Source organism: Oratosquilla oratoria, chromosome 9 (assembly GCF_046742065.1).
Source record: "Oratosquilla oratoria isolate Oo_2021 chromosome 9, ASM4674206v1, whole genome shotgun sequence".
NCBI classification, from domain to species: domain Eukaryota; kingdom Metazoa; phylum Arthropoda; class Malacostraca; order Stomatopoda; family Squillidae; genus Oratosquilla; species Oratosquilla oratoria.
This window is the reverse complement of record NC_134785.1, coordinates 78,551,278-78,573,358: the sequence shown is the minus strand read 5'-3', so window position 1 is coordinate 78,573,358 and position 22,081 is coordinate 78,551,278. Positions and strand designations below refer to the sequence as shown.

At 38.5% G+C, this 22,081-nt stretch overlaps 1 protein-coding gene across 6 annotated transcripts in view; it reads left to right on the top strand.

Annotated features, from left to right (window-relative positions):
* LOC143028632 (ATP-binding cassette sub-family C member 5-like) overlaps window positions 1–22,081 on the top strand; it is a 328,912-nt gene that overhangs the window by 129,965 nt on the left and 176,866 nt on the right. For 4 of the 6 annotated variants that reach the window (XM_076191039.1, XM_076191038.1, XM_076191036.1 and 1 more), the window contains exon 12: window positions 15,515–15,625. The exons of 1 other annotated variant lie outside the window; for it this stretch is intronic. In XM_076191039.1, the coding sequence (XP_076047154.1) occupies window positions 15,515–15,625 (111 nt within the window). Of the gene's footprint in view, window positions 1–5,113; window positions 5,222–15,514; window positions 15,626–22,081 lie in introns of all 6 variants that reach the window. One more of the 6 variants, XM_076191040.1, reaches the window with a different exon arrangement.

The following is a 22,081-nucleotide window of genomic DNA, read 5'->3' as shown; positions in this document are numbered from 1 at the left end:
AACCCATGAAAACTTGGGGTAGTATTCTACACTGAGTCATTCTATGTGCCACAATATACGGTATCTCAAAATCACGTTTCAAAAATGTTTTTCCCAGAAGAACAATGGTTAATTCAGGGATTATAGCCATGGACTCGGAAAAAGTCCACCTGGTCTAAGGGTATTCTACTTGTGTTGATTATGCATGCATGGATAGGTTGAGTAATAATAATAAGTTTATTTGGCAACGAATCACGTGAAATGCAGATAATGAAAAGAACACATAGTTCGAAATAAGAATTACAATTGCTGAAGATAACATAAAAAAGCCCGTAAGCTTATTTCCATTGTGGTCCTCATAAACAATATACACATTTTTTGTTTTATTTACACAATACACACTATATATATATATATATATATATATATATATATATATATATATTATATATATATATATATATATATATATATATATATATATACTGTATATATATACAGGAGTCCCTCAAATAACGCGGGGGTTAGGTTCCTGAAATTACCGCGTATGACCAAATCCGTGTATGCTGACTTTCCATATTAAATACCGAGAACCGTATGTATGTGTACGTGTGTGTGTGCGCACGCGCGTGTATGTGGTGTATGTATGTGGCGTTTGTGGCGTACGTATGTGTTTGTGCGTATATATATGTGTATGTGGCATATATGCATATGTGTATGTGGCGTATATACGTGTGTTTATGTGGCGTATACACATTGTGTGTGTGTGTGGTGTATGTATATGTGTGTGTATGTGGCGTATGTATGTGTGTGTGGTGTGTGTGTGTGTGTGTGTGTGCGTGCGTGCGTGCGTGTATGCATCTGTGTTAACATGTACAAGTAAGCATGTACCTGCGTGTGTGTGTTCGTATTTGTGTGTACATGCACACCCATTCACAACATACACTGGTTGTCTAACACGTGTCTACGTGTGCGTGTCTACATGTGTGTAAGCGTGTATATGTCTGTTTTTGATCTCCCAAACCACCACCGGCAGTAACAAGAACCTCATAAGAGAAATTAAGACACGACAAGCGCAGTCATTATCAGACTTATTAGTTGTGTTCCAAACGAAAGAAACATTACACTTCAACAGGTTAGGGCGGTAAAATTGTTTGCGATGTTGCCGTGTGTGTGCGTATGCGTGCCCGACTCGGCGCGAATTTTAAAATGGTTCTCTACTTTTGAGATGGTTTTGAAATAAAATCCGCGTATGATTGAATCCGTGTTATTCGAATCCGCGTTACTTGAGGGACCCCTGTATATATATTATATATATATATATACATTTACGTAAATATGAGAAATTCTCTAGTAAACAGCGACATCAATCAGACAATCTCCTTGACAGTGGTGCAGAGGATTCGAACCCGCTGCGTCTGGACCCAAGACAGGCTTCCATAACACCCGCCTTATACTGCTCGACCACCGACGATTAAAACCATAGGAACTCATAGTCAATCTGACTATCGAGATTGGGGAGGGCGCTCACTACTCCCCCATATAACACCCTTTTCACCCTATGGACAATTGCACTCGTGGGAGGGGTAAGGACAGGAACGAATCCCTTTCACGCTTATCTCCAACATAACTATATGAGAAATTCACTAGTAAACAGCGACATCAATCAGACAATCTCCTTGACAGTGGCGCTGAGGATTCGAACCCGCTGCGTCTGGACCCAAGACAGGCTTCCATAACACCCGCTTTATACCGCTCGACCACCGACGATTAAAACCATAGGAATTCATAGTCAATCTGACTATCGAGATTGGGGAGGGCGCTCACTACTCCCCCATATAACACCCTTTTCACCCTATGGCCAATTGCATTTGTGGGAGGGGTAAGGACCGGAATGAATCCCTTTCACGCTTATCACCAACATAACTATATGAGAAATTCACTAGTAAACAGCGACATCAATCAGACAATCTCCTTGACAGTGGTGCAGAGGATTCGAACCCGCTGCGTCTGGACCCAAGACAGGCTTCCATAACACCCGCCTTACACTGCTCGACCACCGACGATTAAAACCATAGGAACTCATAGTCAATCTGACTATCGAGATTGGGGAGGGTGCTCACTACTCCCCCATATAACACCCTTTTCACTCTATGGACAATCGCACTCGTGGGAGGGGTAAGGACTGGAACGAATCCCTTTCACGCTTATCTCCAACATAACTATATGAGAAATTCACTAGTAAACAGCGACATCAATCAGACAATCTCCTTGACAGTGGCACAGAGGATTCAAACCCGCTGCGTCTGGACCCAAGACAGGCTTCCATAACACCTGCCTTAAACCGTCGGTGGTCGAGCGGTGTAAGGTGGGTGTTATGGAAGCCTGTCTTGGGTCCAGACGCAGTGTGTTTGAATCCTCTGCGCCATTGTCAAGGAGATTGTCTGATTGATGTCGCTGTTTACTAGCGAATTTCTCGTATAGTTACGTTGGAGATAAGAGTGAAAGGGATTCGTTCCGGTCCTTACCCCTCCCACGAGTGCAATTGTCCATAGGGTGAAAAGGGTGTTATATGGGGGAGCAGTGAGCGCCCTCCCCAATCTCGATAGTCAGATTGACTATGAGTTCCAATGGTTTTAATCGTTGGTGGTCGAGCGGTGTAAGGTGGGTGTTGTGGAAGCCTGTCTTGGGTCCAGACGCAGCGGGTTTGAATCCTCTGCGCCACTGTCAAGGAGATTGTCACATTTACATATATATAAATGACAAACTAAAGGATAAGCATGAAATAGTGAAACTGTGTGAAGGAGATTACGAATGCATAGATGACACAGATGGCAGAAGTTATGATCAGACATTTCAGGTGTTTTTACAATTGAGAGCTCACAATCTTGGGAATATGGACAGCAAGAAAGATCACCCATGTGAAAGAAATAAAGATAACACAAAAAGAAATAAGAGACCAAATTAAAAGCCTAGATGTCAGAAAATTGCACAGACCAGATGGAATTGTAAATTGGATACTGAAAGAGTGTATAGATGAACTGACAGACAAACTATACAAGATAGTTGACTTCTCATTCAAAGAGGGAAAGGTAACGTAAGATTGGAAAGATGCAAACTTAGTACCAAAATATATAAAGGAGGAAATAGGGAAGATCCTACAAACTTGAGACCAGTATCCCTCACAAGCACAGTAGCAAAAATATGTGAAAAGGTCATCAGGAACAAATGGACCAAACACTTGAAAGATAACAAAATAATAAACCCCAAACAATTTGGCTCTAGAAGTGGAAGATCATGCACCACAAACCTAATCTGCTTTTACTCAAAATTAATTGAGATAATACAAGAAAGGGATGGATGGGCAGATTGCACCTTCTTGGATTTGCAGAAAGCATTTGACAAAGTACCACACAAAAAATAAATAAGTAAAATTAAAAAAATAGGAGGAATTCAAGGCAAACTGTTGGAATAGGTGAAGGAGTTCTTAACTGGGAGAAAAATGAATGGTACTTAGAGACAAAAATTCAAAATGTGAAGATGTAAAAAGTGGCATCCCACAAGGCTCTGTTTTGGCTCCTTTAATGTTTTCCATATACATAAATGATATGGATGAAGGAGTAAATTGTTATATGAACTTTTTTGCTGATGATGCCAAATTACTCAATAGAGTAAGAACAGAAGAAGATTGCAGATCGCTGCAAGATGACCTGGATAATATATGGAAATGGAGTCGGAGATATGAGATGAACTTCAACATAAAAAAAAGTAGCATAATGGAATTTGGAAAAGGTAAAAATAGAGTTTCGGGACAATATAAAATTGGAAACAAGTCAAAAAAGTAATCTCGGAGAGGGACCTAGGAGTAGCCATCTCTAGTGACTTGACACCTGACAAACATGTAAATAAATTATCTGGAGAGACTTACAACTTATTAAGATCAATGAAAGTGGCCTTCGAGTACATAGATGAGGAGATAGTTGAAAAAATAATTGTTACCCGTATAAGACCGAAATTAGAATATGCTGTATCAATGTGGGCACCTAGCACAAAAAAGAACATAAGAAAATTAGAAAGAATCCAAAGAGCAGTGACAAAAATGGCACCCACACTGTCAAATCTGACATATGAACAAAGATTGGAGAAATTACACTTGTTGACACTGGAAAAGAAAAGGGAAAGAGGCAATTTATTGACCATTTTTAGAATTGTGTAAGGGATGGAAGTTCTTGATAGAGACGACCTATTAAAGTGGGACAGAAGAGAAACAAGAGGACACGAAAAGAAACTAAAGACAGTTATAGAAGAGACCTGAAAAAAAAAATAGCTTCCCACATAGAGTGATCAATGTCTGGAACAAACTGAACAGAGAAACAGTGAATACCAGAACTATACAGGATTTTAAGAACAAACTGGATGTGGAGAGATACAAAAACAGGTCACTACGAGCATAGCTTTCATCCCATAAAATACAACTAGGTAACAACTAAGTAAACTAGTTAAATACCTCCATTAGAAGGTGCAGCCCTGAGAGGCTGACACTCAGTCTCCAGACTTCTTCTAAGGACTTCTTCCTCCTTATAAGGGAGTTATCCAATCAAGGCATGCACCCATTCCCACCCAACCCACTCCCATCCACCACCCTTGTTTCCTTGTCATCTTAACACCTCATGGATGAAGGGCTATCTCAGTCTCCTACCCACTGTGCAGGTCAAAAGCAATGCACCAAGACACTGTACATACACGGCAGGACCGCTTCACTTATGCAGCAACCCTCCCTCCTTGTCCCCTCATACAAAAAAAGAGAGAAATCCATTCAAGTTGCATCAAAATATGACCTGTACACAACCATTCTTCACTCATTCCTGTCCCCTGTCTTCTCCCTTACCTACTCAACATACATTTCACTCTTGCTCAAAGCCCTTTTCACCCAATCCATTCATCTCATCCTTGGTCATCCCCTGAAGTTCACTCCATCCACCTCTGCTTTCCACATCTTACACACACACACACACACACACACACACACACGTGTGTGTATATATATATATATATATATATATATAGTATAAAAAGATAGGAAATTGATGGAATTGTTAGCTTTTTTTATTTTTATAATTATTTTATCATTTAGGCATGGGCTGCATTTGGTATTGTAAGCACTCTACAATTCGGAATGAGCATAATGAATTATTGTGTAATATCCCTTCGAGATGGACAAGTTACTCTTCAGAGGTACAAGGTAGTGATGTGTATTGATATTTGTAGGAAGACATTTTTATTTTTAATCTGACTCACTGTCAACTGAGAGATCAGGTTATGGAGCATAATAGATGTATACAAGACATATATGTATGTGTATTCATTTGTCTAATTGTATTTACCAAATTATACAGAAAAGGAGCAACACATATGGGGTCCTGTTTCTTGAACTCTAGTTATTATACCTTATTTAAAATTCGTATACATTTCTATCCTGGGCTGTATCACCTTATTCTCCAATTATCATACATATGAAGATGCATTGTTCCACTTGGGCCTATATTATCTTCTGGGCGATTCTAAATATATATGCATGTATATGAAAACTACTCCACATCATTCAAATGCCATCTTTTTCAATTTGTTCTAATGACCTTGTATCTTCTCTGTCAGTAAAGTTCACCCCAATTAGCAACCTGAACACTGTAATCAAGTTGTCTCTTCTCTTCTATCTCTCATTATTAGCAGATCCATTGCTTTTAGTCTCCATATATGCCAAAATATTTGTAATGAAATTCAGAGTACTAGAAATGGGCAATATCTGCTAAAGACCAACTATTCCTTGGAAAGCAAAACCATTACATAAGCAAAAGATGAGAAAGATTTGGGAGTGTTGATAAAAAATAAATGTCACCTAACATATATCAAGACTAGAATATCCATCAGTGGTACTGTCCCCACACAGAGTGATGGATATAAATTTGGCAGATAAACCATCAAAAGACTAAAGCATTAGGGTTGCCAACTTTTAAAGGTCAAAGAAAAAGAGGTGATATGATTACAATATCTGGGTTTCTAAATGGGATAGACTACATTGACAGCAGAGATCTCTTGATTATTAATAGGAGGGCTTTAAGAGTCCATGAGAAAAAATTAAGAAAAATTACTTGCCAATTTTGAAAGCTCAAAGAGAAAGAGGTGATATGATTACAGAATTCATGTTACCAAAGGAGAGTGTTTGCATTGACAGAAGAGGTCTCTTGATTAAGGATGGGAATGCTTTAAGAGGTCATGAGAACAAATTAAGACTACTTATCTAAAAGATGTAAAGAAATTGTTTTCCATATAGATGCATAGATACTTGGAATAGCTAAGAAGGTGATATAGCCCAAGCTGGAACAAAAATAAAATCATATCTAAAGCTTGTAGTTGGAAATTAAGGATATAGATTAAGTTGGAACTGTACATGAATTTGAAGCTAGGTATGATAAATTTTGAGAGTAGATGGAGTCAAATGAGCATTGCTCCTTCCCTGTATACTACAATTAGGTAAACACACACACAAAAGAGAAAAGTGAGTGCTAAAAATATACACGACTTTAAGAAAGAACTGGATGCAGAAAGATACAACTGTGGGTCCCTACGAGCATAGCTCTTCTCCCGCAAAATACAACTAGGTAAATACACACACACACACACAAACACTCACTGAGTGCAAAAACTATAAGAATTTAAGATCAAACTGGATGCTGAAAGATACAAAAGCGGGTCACTACAAACATAGCTCTCTTTCCATAAAATACAACTTGGTAAATACAACTAGGTAAATACATACACACACACACACACACACACACACTTCAGCGAATGGACGGCTTGGATGACGTTCTGAAGAAAACTGAAGTCTGTGGATCCCAACGCAAAGAGAAGTGCCTAGTGTTTTTACAGGGTGGGGGGGAAATTGCTCGTGGAGTAGTGGGAAAGTAGGGAAAGAGGAAAAGGGGAGGGATTACTGAGGGAAATGGAAGGAAATGAGGAGGGAGTAGACTTGGCCCAGCCAGACAAGCGAAAGGTAAACAAAAGACTGAACGATGATGAAATGTCTAATAAAAATGTAAAGATTAGAAGTATAGAGAGGAGCAATACAGTAGAAAGTGACGAGAATATGTTCCAGGGATTTAAAGAGGGTGGGGGGGACACCCCCCCCCCGACTGATAAGACTAGAGGAGAGAGTTGATAAGGTGATCGAGGACTTGGAAAGTAGGTTAGGTAATGTTGACTCCATTTTCCAGAGAATTGAAAGGTTGGAACAACTAGAGAAGGCAAACAGAAACTTAACTGATGAAATAGAGGACCTAAAAAGACAGTTAAGAAATGTAAAGGAGGAGAATGAGAAATTGAAGAAGAATAGTAATGAAAACAGAGAGACAATAGCTAAAGAAGCTAAAAATTGGAGAACAACCCAAGAAGGGAATAAGGTTTCATTCACTGACATAGTCAAACAGCAATTGAAAGAACATAATGAAGACTCAGTTATTAAAGTGATGAGACAGAAGGAGAATATAGTAAGAGAATTAGCTGACAAAAAGAAATGTATAATTATATTAGGAATGGAAGAGAAACATAACCCAGATAGAACCGCAAGAATCAAGGAGGAAAATGAAAGAGTAAGCAGTTTATTAAAATTAGTCCAGGAAGATGAACCAGAAATTATAAAGGAAATTGAGGAAAAATTCAGACTCGGAAAATATAGTACAGATAAGACCAGACCAATTAAGATTAAATTCAGGTCACAAACAACGGCAGAGAAAATTCTATCAAAAATAGGGAAACTAGCAACAAATGATCAATATAAAAAGGTATGGATAAAAAGAGAAATGAATAAGGAGGAAAGAGAGGCAGAAAAGCAGAAAAGACTTGAAGCTAAGGCAAAAAACGAGGAAAGAACGGAGTCAGAGAAAGAGAGATTCTATTGGAGAGTAGTGAACATGAAAATAAAGCAGTTCGACATACAAAAGAAAAACATAAGGGAAACAGAGAACACAATGGAAGTGGCAGAAAACTAAGAGCGTCTTACACAAATATAGATGGATTGATAACAGGATTGAATGAACTGAATGATTATTTGAAAGAAAAAGAACCGGACATAATGGGAATTGTAGAAACAAAATTAAAAGGCCCACTACCACCCAACAGTGTAGGACATGATGCATACAATTATTGGATTAGAAATAGAGAGAAAAAACAAGGGGGTGGAGTTATGTTCCTGACTAAGAAGGATATAAACGTGAAAGGTGTCATATATGGAAAGAATACAGTAGAGATGATTATGATAGAAGTGGAAGACCGAGATAAGAAGAGCAGAAAATTTGTGATCAATTATGTGCCTCCGAAAACAGCCTCATGGGAGGAGAGTGAACATAAAAGTATGTTAGAGGACACAAAGATAGCATTAACTAAAATAATGGAAGACGGAGGAAGAATAGTTATGATGGGCGACTTTAATTGCAAAGAAATCTGCTGGGAAGAAATGACAGTAAAGAGTGGTGATGACTCATGGGGAAATGCTCTACTTGAGATGATTACTGACCATTCAATGACACAATGGATACAAGAGAACACTAGGTATAGAAATGAAGAAGAACCATCGAGACTAGACTTAATAATTACATCTGAACCTAGAATAGTGGACAAGATTGAATATAAAACACCAATAGGTAAAAGTGACCACATGTTGATTGAACTGGAACTTAATGAAGAAAAATATATGAAAAGAAATGAACAATATAGAAAAGGAAGAATGATGTATGAAAAAACAAACTTTGATAAAATAAGAGAATTCTTCCAAGAAAACTGGGAAGAAATATACAAAGAAGAAACATCAGTGGAAGAGAAATGGAATATTTTGACAAAAATTTACAAAAAAGGAGTGGAAAAGTATGTCCCAAGACAAAAACAAGAAAAAGAATATGTAAAATGCTGGTACAACAAAAGCTGTAGGGAGTTAAAAGACAAAAGAGACAAAGCCTGGACCAGATGGAAAAAAGACAGAAGACCTGAAAAATGGAAAATATATACTGGTTATAGAAATGAATATGTACAAAAGTGCAGAGAGGAAAAAAGAAAATATGAAAAAGATGTTATAGAAAAGTGTAAAGATCAACCAAAACTATTCTACAGATTTGTAAACAATAAACTGAAAAACAAACAAGACTTGGAGAAATTAAGACAAGGAGGAGTTGAATACACTGAGGAAATGGAAATGGCAGAAATTATGAACGAACATTTTAAATCAGTGTTTACAAGGGAAAATATACAACCTGAAGAGATTGAGTGGAAAGAAAAAGTCCCCCCTATGGAAGAAATAGAAGTAACAAAGAATGAAATATTGACACACTTGGGTAATTTTGATGTCAGAAAATCGCATGGGCCAGATGAAATAGCAAACTGGATTCTGAAAGAATGCAGGAATGAACTGGCAGACAAAATACATAGCATAATAAGCAGTTCCTTAAAAGAAGGAAAAGTTCCAGAACATTGGAAAAAAGCAAATATAGTACCTATATATAAAGGAGGAAATAAAGAAGAACCTACCAACTATAGACCAGTCTCTCTAACAAGTACAATAGCAAAAATTTGTAAAAGAATTATCAAAAGTAGATGGGTAAAATACTTGGAAAAAAACAACGTACTAAATCCAAGGCAATTTGGATTCAGACAAGGACGATCATGCGTCACCAATTTAATATGTTTCTATTCAAGGCTAATAGATATAATACAAGAAAGAGATGGATGGGCTGATTGTGCATTTCTAGACCTAAAAAAAGCTTTTGACAAAGTACCACATAAGAAGTTGCTTAAGAAATTAGAATATGAAGGAGGAATACAAGGTAAATTGCTAAATTGGATGGAAGACTTTTTGCAAGAAAGATAAATGAGAGTAGTGATAAGAGATCAGCACTCAAAATGGAATGAAGTAATAAGCGGTGTCCCGCAGGGAACAGTTCTGGCCCCAATAATGTTTGCTATATATATTAATGATATGGATGAAGGAATTGAAAGCTATATGAGCTTCTTTGCAGATGATGCAAAACTACTGAAAAGAGTGAAAACTGAAGAAGATTGTGAATCACTACAGAGAGATCTAAATAAAGTACAAGAATGGAGTAGGAAGTGGGAGATGGAGTTCAATACAAAAAAGTGTAGTATAATGGAATTTGGAAAAAGCAAAAACAGAATAACAGGATCATATAATTTGGGAGAAGAAGGAATAAAAAAAGTAGAAAATGAGAAGGACCTGGGAGTCATTGTTATGAATAATATGTCACCTGAGAAACATATAAATAAGATTTTTGGAGAAACTTATAATTTAATAAGAACAATCAAAGTGGCATTTACATACCTGGATGAAGAAATGGTGAGGAAAATCCTAATCACCCTGATAAGACCAAGATTGGAATATGCAGCAACGATATGGTCACCAAGTACAAAAAAATGTATAAAAAAACTTGAAAGAATACAAAGAGCAATCACAAAACTGGCACCAACACTCTCAAAACTATCATATGAAGAGAGACTACAAAAACTTAAACTACAGACACTAGAGCAAAGAAGAGAGAGAGGAGATTTGATAGCTATTTACAGAATCATGAAAGGCATAGAAATTACTGATAGAGAGAATCTGATAAAATGGGATGACAGAAATACAAGAGGACACGGAAAGAAAATAAAAAAAGACAGCTATAGAAGAGATTTGAAAAAGAACAGCTTTCCTCACAGAGTAATAGACAGTTGGAACAAGTTAGATGAGAAAGTGGTGTGTGCAAAAACAATACATGAATTTAAAAATTGTTTAGATAAAATGAGATATGAAGACGGGACCCCACGAGCATAGCTCCCCTTCCCGTAAAATACAACTAGGTAAATACAACTAGCTAAATACACACACTTCAACGAATGGACGGCTTAGAAGACGTTCTGAAGAAAATTGAAGTTTTGTGGATCCCAATGCAAAGAGAAGTGCCTATTGTATTTACAGGGTGGGGAAATTACTCGTGGGGTAGTAGGAAAGTAGGGAAAGAGGAAAAGGGGAGGGATTACTGAGGGAAATGGAAGGAAATGAAGAAGGAGTAGACTTGGCCCAGGCAGACAGGCGAAAGGTAAACAAACGGCCCCCCGACGACGATGAAATGTCTAATAAAAATGTAAAGATTAGAAGTATAGATAAGAGCAATACAGTAGAAAGTGATGAGAATATTTTCCAGGGATTTAAAGAGGGTGGGGGGGACACCCCCCCCCCGACTGACAAGACTAGAAGAGAAGGTCGATAAGATGATCGAGGACTTGGAGCGAAGGTTCGGTCATGTTAACAATATTATACGGAGAGTTGAAAAATTGGAAGAACTAGAGAAGGCGAACAAAAACTTAACTAAGGAAATTGAAGAATGAAAAAAAAAACAGTTAAAAAAAGTAAAAGATGAGAATAAAGTCTTAAAGGAGAATAATAAGGAGAACAAGGAGGGTTGGAAAAAAATTCAAGAAAATAGCAAAGTTGCATTCACTGACATAATCAGACAGCAATGAATGAACAAACTGAAAACTCAGTTATTAAAGTGATGAGACAGAAGGAGAATATAGTAAGAGACTTAGCAGACAAAAAGAAATGTATAATTATATTAGGAATGGAACAGAAACATAACCCAGATAGAACCACAAGAATCAAAGAGGAAAATGAAAAAGTAAGAAATTTACTAGAATTAGTTCAGGAAGATGAACCAGAAATAATAAAACAAATCGAAGAGAAATTCAGGGTCGGGAAATATAGTACAGACAAGACCAGACCAATTAAGATTAAATTCAGGTCACAAACTACGGCTGAGAATATCTTATCCAAAACAGGGAAACTAGCAACAAGTGAACAATATAAAAAGGTATGGATAAAAAGGGAAACGAATAAAGAGGAAAGAGAGGAAGAAAAACAGAAAAGACTTGAAGCAAAGGAAAAAAACGAGATAAGAACGGAGTCAGAAAAAGAGAGATTCTATTGGAGAGTAGTGAATATGAAACTAAAGAAAGTCGACATACAAGAGAAAAACAAAAGGGAAACAGAGAACACAATGGAAGTGGCAGAAAACTAAGAGTGTCTTACACAAATATAGATGGATTAATAACAGGATTGAATGAGCTGAATGATTATTTGAAAGAAAAAGAACCAGACATAATGGGAATTGTAGAAACAAAATTAAAAGGTCCACTACCACCCAACAGTGTAGGACATGATGCATATAATTATTGGATTAGAAACAGAGTGAAAAAGGAAGGGGGTGGAGTTATGTTCCTGACTAAGAAGGATATAAACGTGAAGTGTGTCACATATGGAAAGAATACAGTAGAGATGATAATGATGGAAGTAGAAGACAGAGATAAGAAGAACAGAAAGTTTGTGATAAATTATGTGCCCCCGAAAACAGCCTCATGGGAAGAGAGTGAACATAAAAGTATGTTAGAGGACACAAAGATAGCATTAAACAAGATAATGGAAGACAGAAGAAAAATAGTTATGATGGGCGACTTTAATTGCAAAGAAATCTGCTGGGAAGAAATGACAGTAAAGGGTGGAGACGGCTCATGGGGAAACGCTCTACTTGAGATGGTTACTGACCATACAATGACACAATGGATACAGGAGAACACTAGGTATAGAAATGAAGAAGAGCCATCGAGACTAGACCTAGTAATTACATCTGAACCTAGAATAGTGGACAAAATTGAATATAAAACACCAATAAGTAAAAGTGACCACATATTGATTGAACTGGAACTTAATGAAGAAATATATATGAAAAGAAATGAACAATATAGAAAAGGAAGAATGATGTATGAAAAAACAAACTTTGATAAAATAAGAGAATTCTTTCAAAAGGAAAACTGGGAAGAAATATACAAAGAAGAAACAACAGTAGAAGAGAAATGGAATATTTTGACAAAAATTTACAAAAAAGGAGTGGAAAAGTATGTCCCAAGACAAAAACAAGAAAAAGAATATGTAAAATGCTGGTACAACAAAAGCTGTAGGGAGTTAAAAGACAAAAGAGACAAAGCCTGGACCAGATGGAAAAAAGACAGAAGACCTGAAAAATGGAAAATATATACTGGTTATAGAAATGAATATGTACAAATGTGCAGAGAGGAAAAGAGAAAATATGAAAAAGATATCATAGAAAAGTGTAAAGATCAACCAAAACTATTCTACAGATTTGTAAACAATAAACTGAAAAACAAACAAGACTTGGAGAAATTAAGACAGGAGGGAGTTAAATACACTGAGGAAATGGAAATGGCGGAAATTATGAACAAACATTTTAAATCAGTGTTTACAAGGGAGAACATACAACCTGAAGAGAATGAATGGAAAGAGAAAGTCCCCTCTATGGAAGAAATAGAAGTAACAAAAAATGAAATATTAACACACTTGAGTAATCTTGATGTCAGAAAATCGCATGGACCAGATGAAATAGCAAACTGGATACTGAAAGAATGCAGGAATGAACTGGCAGACAAAATACATAGCATACTAAATAGTTCCTTGAAAGAAGGAAAAGTTCCAGAAGATTGGAAAAAGCAAATATAGTACCTATATATAAAGGAGGAAATAAAGAAGAACCTACCAACTATAGAGCAGTCTCTCTAACAAGTACAATAGCAAAAATTTGTGAAAGAATTATCAAAAGTAGATGGGTAAAATATTTAGAAAAAAACAAAGTGTTAAATCCAAGGCAATTTGGATTCGGACAAGGACGATCATGCATCACCAATTTAATATGTTTCTATTCAAGGCTAATAGATATAATACAAGAAAGAGATGGATGGGCGGACTGTGCATTTTTAGATCTAAAGAAAGCTTTTGACAAAGTACCACATAAGAAGTTGCTTAAGAAATTAGAAACTGAAGGAGGAATACAGGGCAAACTACTAAATTGGATGGAGGACTTTTTGCAAGAAAGAAAAATGAGAGTAGTGATAAGAAACCAGCACTCAAAATGGGATGAAGTAATAAGCGGTGTTCGGCAGGGAACAGTTCTGGCCCCAATAATGTTTGCTATATATATTAATGATATGGATGAAGGAATTGAAAGCTATATGAGCTTCTTTGCAGATGATGCAAAACTACTGAAAAGAGTGAAAACTGAAGAAGATTGTGAATCACTACAGAGAGATCTAAATAAAGTACAAGAATGGAGTAGGAAGTGGGAGATGGAGTTCAATACAAAAAAGTGTAGTATAATGGAATTTGGAAAAAGCAAAAACAGAATAACAGGATCATATAAATTGGGAGAAGAAGGAATAAAAAAAGTAGAAAATGAGAAGGACCTGGGAGTCATTGTTATGAATAATATGTCACCTGAGAAACATATAAATAAGATTTTTGGAGAAACTTATAATCTAATAAGAACAATCAAAGTTGCATTTACATACCTGGATGAAGAAATGGTGAAGAAAATCCTAATCACCCTGATAAGACCAAGATTGGAATATGCAGCAACGATATGGTCGCCAAGTACAAAAAAATGTATAAAAAAAACTTGAAAGAATACAAAGAGCAATTACAAAATTGGCACCAACACTCTCAAAACTATCATATGAAGAGACTAGAAAAACTTGAACTACAGACACTAGAGCAAAGAAGAGAGAGAGGAGATTTGATAGCTATTTACAGAATCATGAAAGGCATAGAAATTACTGACAGAGAGAATCTGATAAAATGGGATGACAGGAATACTAGAGGACACGGAAAGAAAATAAAAAAAGACAGCTATAGAAGAGATTTGAAAAAGAACAGCTTTCCTCACAGAGTAATAGACAGTTGGAACAAGTTAGATGAGAAAGTGGTGTGTGCAAAAACAATACATGAATTTAAGAAAAGTTGAGATAAAATGAGATATGAAGACGGGACCCCACGAGCATAGCTCCCCTTCCCGTAAAATACAACTAGGTAAATACACACACACACACAGATGTGAAAAAGAATAGCTTCACAGAATAATAGACAGTTGGAACAAGTTAGATGAGAAAGTGGTGTGTGCAAAGACAATACATGAATTTAAAAATAGTTTAGATAAAATGAGATATGAAGACGGGACACCACGAGCATAGCTCCCCTTCCCGTAAAATACAACTAGGTAAATACACACACACACACACACACACACACACTTTTTATTCTTATCTTTTATTGGTGAATGGTAGTAATTAGTGTAGTGTAGTCCTAGTATACTGAAGAAAATTGCTATATATTTAAAGCTGTGTAGATGCCAGGAAGTATATGGTACACCACTAAACAGTATTTTTTCCTCTTTATATTTTGTGCTTTAATTTTTGTCACACACTAACCTTTTGTTTTCCTTTCTAATTTGCACTGCATTTATATCCAGAAATATTCTGGAATATTTATGTAGCTTATAATGCACTGTAACATTTTAAAAATGATTGATGTATTTTCTTAATGGTTTTCTATATTATTCTGCATTTCTACCTATGACATTTTTAATTTCAGGCCTTCTGTCTTGTCATGCTCTTCACTAGTACTTTCAGATATGCCATGTCACAAGTTGTATATAGTGTACACACTATAGTTGAAGGAATAACAGCAATTGATAGATATCAGGTTAGATATTAAGTTTTATTACAGGAAGAAAGAGGCTGTGTAAAGTTCTAGAAAATATTATAATGTTGAAGTGAAGTTCAGAGTATGGTTGTGAATCAAAAATGGAAATGATGTACTGTGTTTATTGTTCTGCTAGAAAATCATCTTCTTAATGGAGTGATTTTCATAGCTTTTTTGATTACATTTGTGTGTGGGCAATGTTAATAGGATTACATATATTTAGAACAATGTTTTTATTTGTATATAAATGCATATAGTATTTAAAGGATTCTGTGTAAGAAAATTTGATGATGTGCATATTTGTTTGCATTTGTGTCTTAACAGTATTTATCTAATTGTATAGGAAAGGAGCTATGCTCATGGGTCCCATTTCCTTGTTTCCATCAATCAAACTTATCCCTGAATTCATTTATGGTTTTAATTTGTAATATTTCCTCTCATATGTCACTTTATGAATATAAAAAACTGTGTGCCTTGATATCTCTCAGGTATGTAGTCTTTTTCAATATTTTCCTATTATCTTGTTACACTTCTGTTTCAAACCAAGAGACCTCTTTCAATTTTATTCTTTCATTCATCTGAACACTGCTGTTGTGTCACCTTTTTCTCTTTCTCTTAATGATGCACTTGAAATATTTTAATTTTTCTATATATGGTCTGTCTGGTTGCTGCTTTTTTCTGTACTCTCTTGATCTCATTTTGTATGGGGACCATACCATTACTGCATGTTCAAATCTGGGTGGGGAGTGGGGTTAATTTTGAGTTTTTATAGTTTTTATAGTTCTCCATATTTTTATTTGTTATCCTATCTATGTTGTGCCTCTTCTTTCTTGTAATGATGCACTTGAAATATTTTAATTTTTCTATATATGGTTTTTACCAGTTTCCCTTCTTGTTTAATAATTCTGTGATCTCTTTGTAGTTGTAGTAATAGTTCTTTTTCTTGTTCTGTAAGAACTTGTTTGCTTTTTTAGGGTGTGTATTTTGTATGCAGTTGGAGATGTATTTTTTCCTATAGCCTCTTGGAAGGTATCTCTGGGTGGCTTTTTAATGGTCACTGCTATCTCTTTTACTGCTCTGTCAGTGGATATGAACTGATCTATGGTAAAGGTCTCAAATTTCATGTATGGTTTTCCATGTTTATGCTTTGAGGGAGGTTGAGCACATTGTTATGAGTATGTGTGAGGAAAGTTGCTTATTGGTTATGTTGAGGAGGTTAGCTAGTCAGGTGGTTGCTGGAATTTGATATGTATAGGCTGGGGAGTTGTTCTTGTCTTGTTTCCTCTCTGGGCAGCTGTTTGTGTGTTTAGCCAAATTAGCTGATGTGCTTTCATGTCACCTGCCAGGGAGGTAGCCAAAAAGGAAAAGGCATAAAATCATTCCCACCCATTCCATCCCTGAAAACACTCCACACCCCTCCACCCTCCCTCCCATCTTAGCACCTCCTAGATGACGGGTCATCCCTGCACCTTGTCCACTGCCCTGGGTCAGAAGCAGTGTTGCAAGACACACCACATCCACAGCAAGGCTGCTTCATTAAATCGGCGACCCCCCCTCTCCGTCCCCCCATATAAAGGAGAGGACGGGGAGAAATCCCTTCAGGCTGCGTCAAAATTTTGCTCACACACATTACCTCACCCCCCATCCCCCCACCCATTCCACCTCATGCATCACAACATCTTCCATATACAACCATTCTCCATTCACCCCTGTCTTCTGTCCTCTCCCATCCTTCCTCAACAGACATTCCCCTCTTCCCCAAAGCCCCCTTCACCCCATCCATCCATCTCATCCTAGGACGTCCCCTCATGTTCACTCCCTCCACATCTGCCTTCCATACCTCTTTTACTAGTCTTTCTTTACTCATTCTTTTCATGTGTCCAAACCATCCCAATACTCTTTCATCAACCCTATCTCCCAACTCCCTTTCCACCTCTGTTCTCCTCCTCACCTCCTCATTTCTCACTGTATCCAGCCTAGTAACCCCCATCATACTTCTCAGATGCTTCATCTCAAACACATTCAAGCTCCTTCTCTCTTCCTCTCTTATGTTCCATGTTTCTCCTCCATACAGTGCTGTTGGCACAATCACTCCTTCATACAGTCTCCTCTTAGCATCCATTCCCAAATGTGTATTCCTCATTACACTTTTTAATCCACCAAGGGATTTACTCGCTTCTCTCAATCTGCATTCTACCTCCATATCCACTCCACCTTTTCCTGCCACATTTGCACCCAAGTATCTAAAACTATCCACTTCCTCTAGTTGCTCTCCCTTAATGCTCACTTCCAGATTACTGCCACTTTCACCCCTTGTACATCTCATCACCTTACTTTTACCCACATTTATCTTCAGCATTCTTCTATCACACACTCTCCCAAACTCTGTCACCAACTTCCTCAATCCCTCCTCTGATCCTGCCACAAGCGCAGTGTCGTCCACAAACAACAACTGGCTCACCTCCCACCTCTCTCCATTTTCTTTAACCATCTCCAATCCCTGACCCACTACCCTTGCATTTACCTCTTGCACCACCCCATCCATGTATAAGTTGAACAGCCAGGATGACATAATGCATCCTTGATGAAGTCCCACCTTTACCTCAAACCACTCACTCTCTCCATTTCTAATCCTGACACAAGCTCTACTACTCTCATAAAAACTCTTGACAGCTCCGAGAAGCTTTCCTCCTATCCTGTATATTCGCATAACCTCCCACAGTGCCTTTCTGTCTACCCTGTTGTAAGCCTTTTCCAGATCCATAAAGGCCCAAAAAACATTCTTCCCCTTTCCTATAGCTTTCTCACATATCTGTCTTACCACAAAAATCTGATCTACACAACCTCTACCCATCCTAAATCCACACTGTTCCTCACCAATTACTCCCTCTGTTCCTCTCCTAATCCTCTCCATCAAGATCCTCCCATAAGCCTTCCCAGCTACACTTAACAAGCTAATCCCTCTGAAACTACTACATTCACACTCCTCCAGTCTTCCAGCACTCTACCTTCTCTCCAGCAAACATTAAATAACCTCACCAACCAGTCCACCATCACTGTACCTCCTTTTTTAAGACATTCTGCATGGCATCCATCCAGACCAGGTGCCTTACCTGCTTTCATCATCTTAACTGCTGCCTTCACCTCATCCCTCCTTATTTCTCCTCCATTTTCCTCACTCATCACACTCATTTTCTTAGCATTTCCCACTGCAGCTATCTTTCCCTCCCTGTCCTCCTTCACATTTAGCAACTCCCTAAAATATTCTGCCCATCTTCCCCTTATTGCCTTCTCCTCCATTATCATCTCTCCATCTGCACCTTTTACCTTTTCTTCTCTACTTGATTCGCCTCCTCTTCCTCTCTTAATTTCTTTCCAAAACATCTTTTTATTACTTTCAAAATTTTCTGTCATACTCTTACCCCATTTTACATCTGCTCTCCTCTTTGCCTCCTTTACCTTTTTCTTTACTTCTCTTTTCTTTTCTTCGTACGTCTCATATGACTCCCTTGTCCTATTTTGTAACCAATCTGTGTAAGCTCGCTTCTTCTCTTCTACAACCTTCTTTGTTTCCTCATCCCACCATTCACTACCCTTCCTTCTATTTCCTCCTGTCCTTCTTGTTCCACACACCATCTTTGCACACTTTGTGACTCCCTCCTTGAACCACCCCATTCCTCCTCCACACCTAGCTCTACTCTATCCTTCACTCCCTCCCACTCCTTCAGCTTCTTGTACTCCTTCTCCTTTTCCTTTTCATTTAAAGAGTTCACTCTAAGCACCTCCCTACCTTTTGTCCCTTTCCTCTTTCTCCATCTGTCCTCCACTCTCAACTTACCTTTCACCAGAAAATGATCTGATATTCCCCCACCCACTCCCCTTAGCACATGTACATCCTTTACTCTTCCTATCATAATCCTATTTACCACTACATAGTCCATTAAAGCTCTATCTACCACCTTTCCCTCCACCACCCTCTCCCATGTGTACTTATGCTTGACTTTCTTCCGAAACACTGTATGTGCTATCATCAACTCTCTAGACACATTTCCACCATCAACTCTCCACTACGATTTTTTTCCTGTAACTCTACATTTCCCAACCACTCCATCAATTGGATCCTTTCCTACCCTAGCATTAAGGTCTCCCAGTACTATTACATTTACACTTCTCCCTAAACCCTCTTTGCACTCATTTAAATCTATCCAAAAAGCCTTCCTTTCTTCTACACTCTTCTCACTGCCAGGCCCATATGCACTTACAAAAACCCACATCTCCTTTCCCAGTTTCACCTTCATCCACATTATCCTTGAGGAAACCTCCTTCCACTCCACTACACGTTTACCCATCTCTTCACTTACTAGTATAGCTACCCCTTCCCTCCTTCGCCCTTTCTTCACTCCTGATAACCTCCCACTTACACTCCCAAACTTACCATCGCCCTTCCCTTTCAGCTTAGTTTCACTCAAAGCCAACTCATCCATCTTTGTTCTCACAAACATACTACCTATCTCTTCCCTTTTACTCTCATCTGTACCACATCCATGCACATTAAAAGACCCAAACCATAGGGTGCTGGTCCGAGAACTTCCAGACCCTCTTATGCCTTTGCTTTTACTTTTAGGAATGCGCCCTGTGGGGCTACAAGGAGAAGGATGCCTAGTCCCAATCCCCGTCCCTTTCTTCTTGCCTCTTACGATCCAAGTGGGAATACTTGGTGGCAGTATTCTTTTCCCCCACCATAGGGAATTCCCCCACCACAGAAAAAGAATACTCAGAGAAATGGTAGAGGACAGCAACAAGGGGTTTGGGGACAGCATAACGGAGGGACAGTCGTAGTATAAAAGTGTCATCATTTCTCTATGAACAGAGTTTTCCTCTATCATAGACAAAATGATGTGTGGCTCTGGTCTGTAGGGGCGCCCCATATAGACCCTAAAGTATCGACTGCATGCTACTTTGCCACAATAACAAGCAGCCAATACCCCAGACGGGGCCAATACCCCAGACGGTGCCAATACCCCAGACGGGATGTAGCCTTTGTATATGCTAATCTTGATTAGTTGATATTTAATGGATCCAACATTTTGTTCATAGCAGAACCAAGCTTCCAATTAATGTTGATCTCCAATTGGGAAATGGTGGATGTGGTGTCTGGGAAACTTGACATACATACATATACCAAGGCTTTTTCCCCCTTCCAAGGGAGGTAGCCAAAAAGGGAAAGGCACAAAAACACTCCCACCCATTTCATCCCTAAATACACTCCACACCCCTCCCACCCTTCCTCTCATCTGAGCACCTCCTGGATGACGGGTCATCCCTGCACCCTGCCCACCGCCCTGGGTCAGAAGCAGTGTCGCAAGACACAGTACATCCACAGCGAGGCCGCTTCATTTAATCGGCGACCCCCCCTCTCCGTCCCCCTTTGCATATAAGGCGAGGACGGGGAGAAATCCCTTCGGGCTGCGTCAAAATTTACTCACACATACTACCCCACCCCCCATTTCCCCGCCCATTCCTTCTCATGCAGTCACAACATCATCCATATACAACCATTCTCCACTCACCTCTGTCTTCCGTCCTCTCCCTTCCTTCCTCAACAGACATTCCCCTCTTCCCCAAAGCCCCCTTCACCCCATCCATCCACCTCATCCTAGGACGTCCCCTCATGTTCACTCCCTCCACATCTGCCTTCCATACCTCTTTTACTAGTCTTTCTTCACTCATTCTTTCCATGTGTCCAAACCATCCTAATATTCTTTCATCGACCCTATCTCCCAAATCCTTTTTCACCCCTGTTCTCCTCCTCACCTCCTCATTTCTCACTCTATCTAGCCTAGTAACCCCCACCATACTTCTCAGACACCTCATCTCAAACACATTCAAACTCCTTCTCTCTTCTTCTCTTATGTTCCACGTTTCTGCCCCATACAGTGCTGTTGGCACAATCACTCCTTCATACAGTCTCCTCTTCGCATCCATTCCCAAATGTCTATTCCTCATTACACTCTTTAAACCACCAAGGCATTTACTCGCTTCTCTCAATCTACATTCTACCTCCACCTTCACTCCACCTTTTCCTGCTACACTTGCACCCAAGTATCTAAAACTATCCACTTCCTCCAGTCGCTCTCCCTTAATGTTCACTTCCAGTCTACTGCCACTTTCACCCCTTGTACATCTCATCACCTTACTTTTACCCACATTTATCTTTAGCTTTCTTCTATCACATACTCTCCCAAACTCTGCCACCAGCTTCCTCAATCCCTCCTCTGACCCTGCCACAAGCGCAGTGTCGTCCGCAAACAACAGCTGGCTCACCTCCCACTTTTCTCCATTTTCTTTAACCATCTCCAATCCCTGACTCACTACCCTAGCATTCACCTCTCGCACCACCCCATCCATGTATAAGTTGAACAGCCAGGGCGACATAACACATCCTTGACGAAGTCC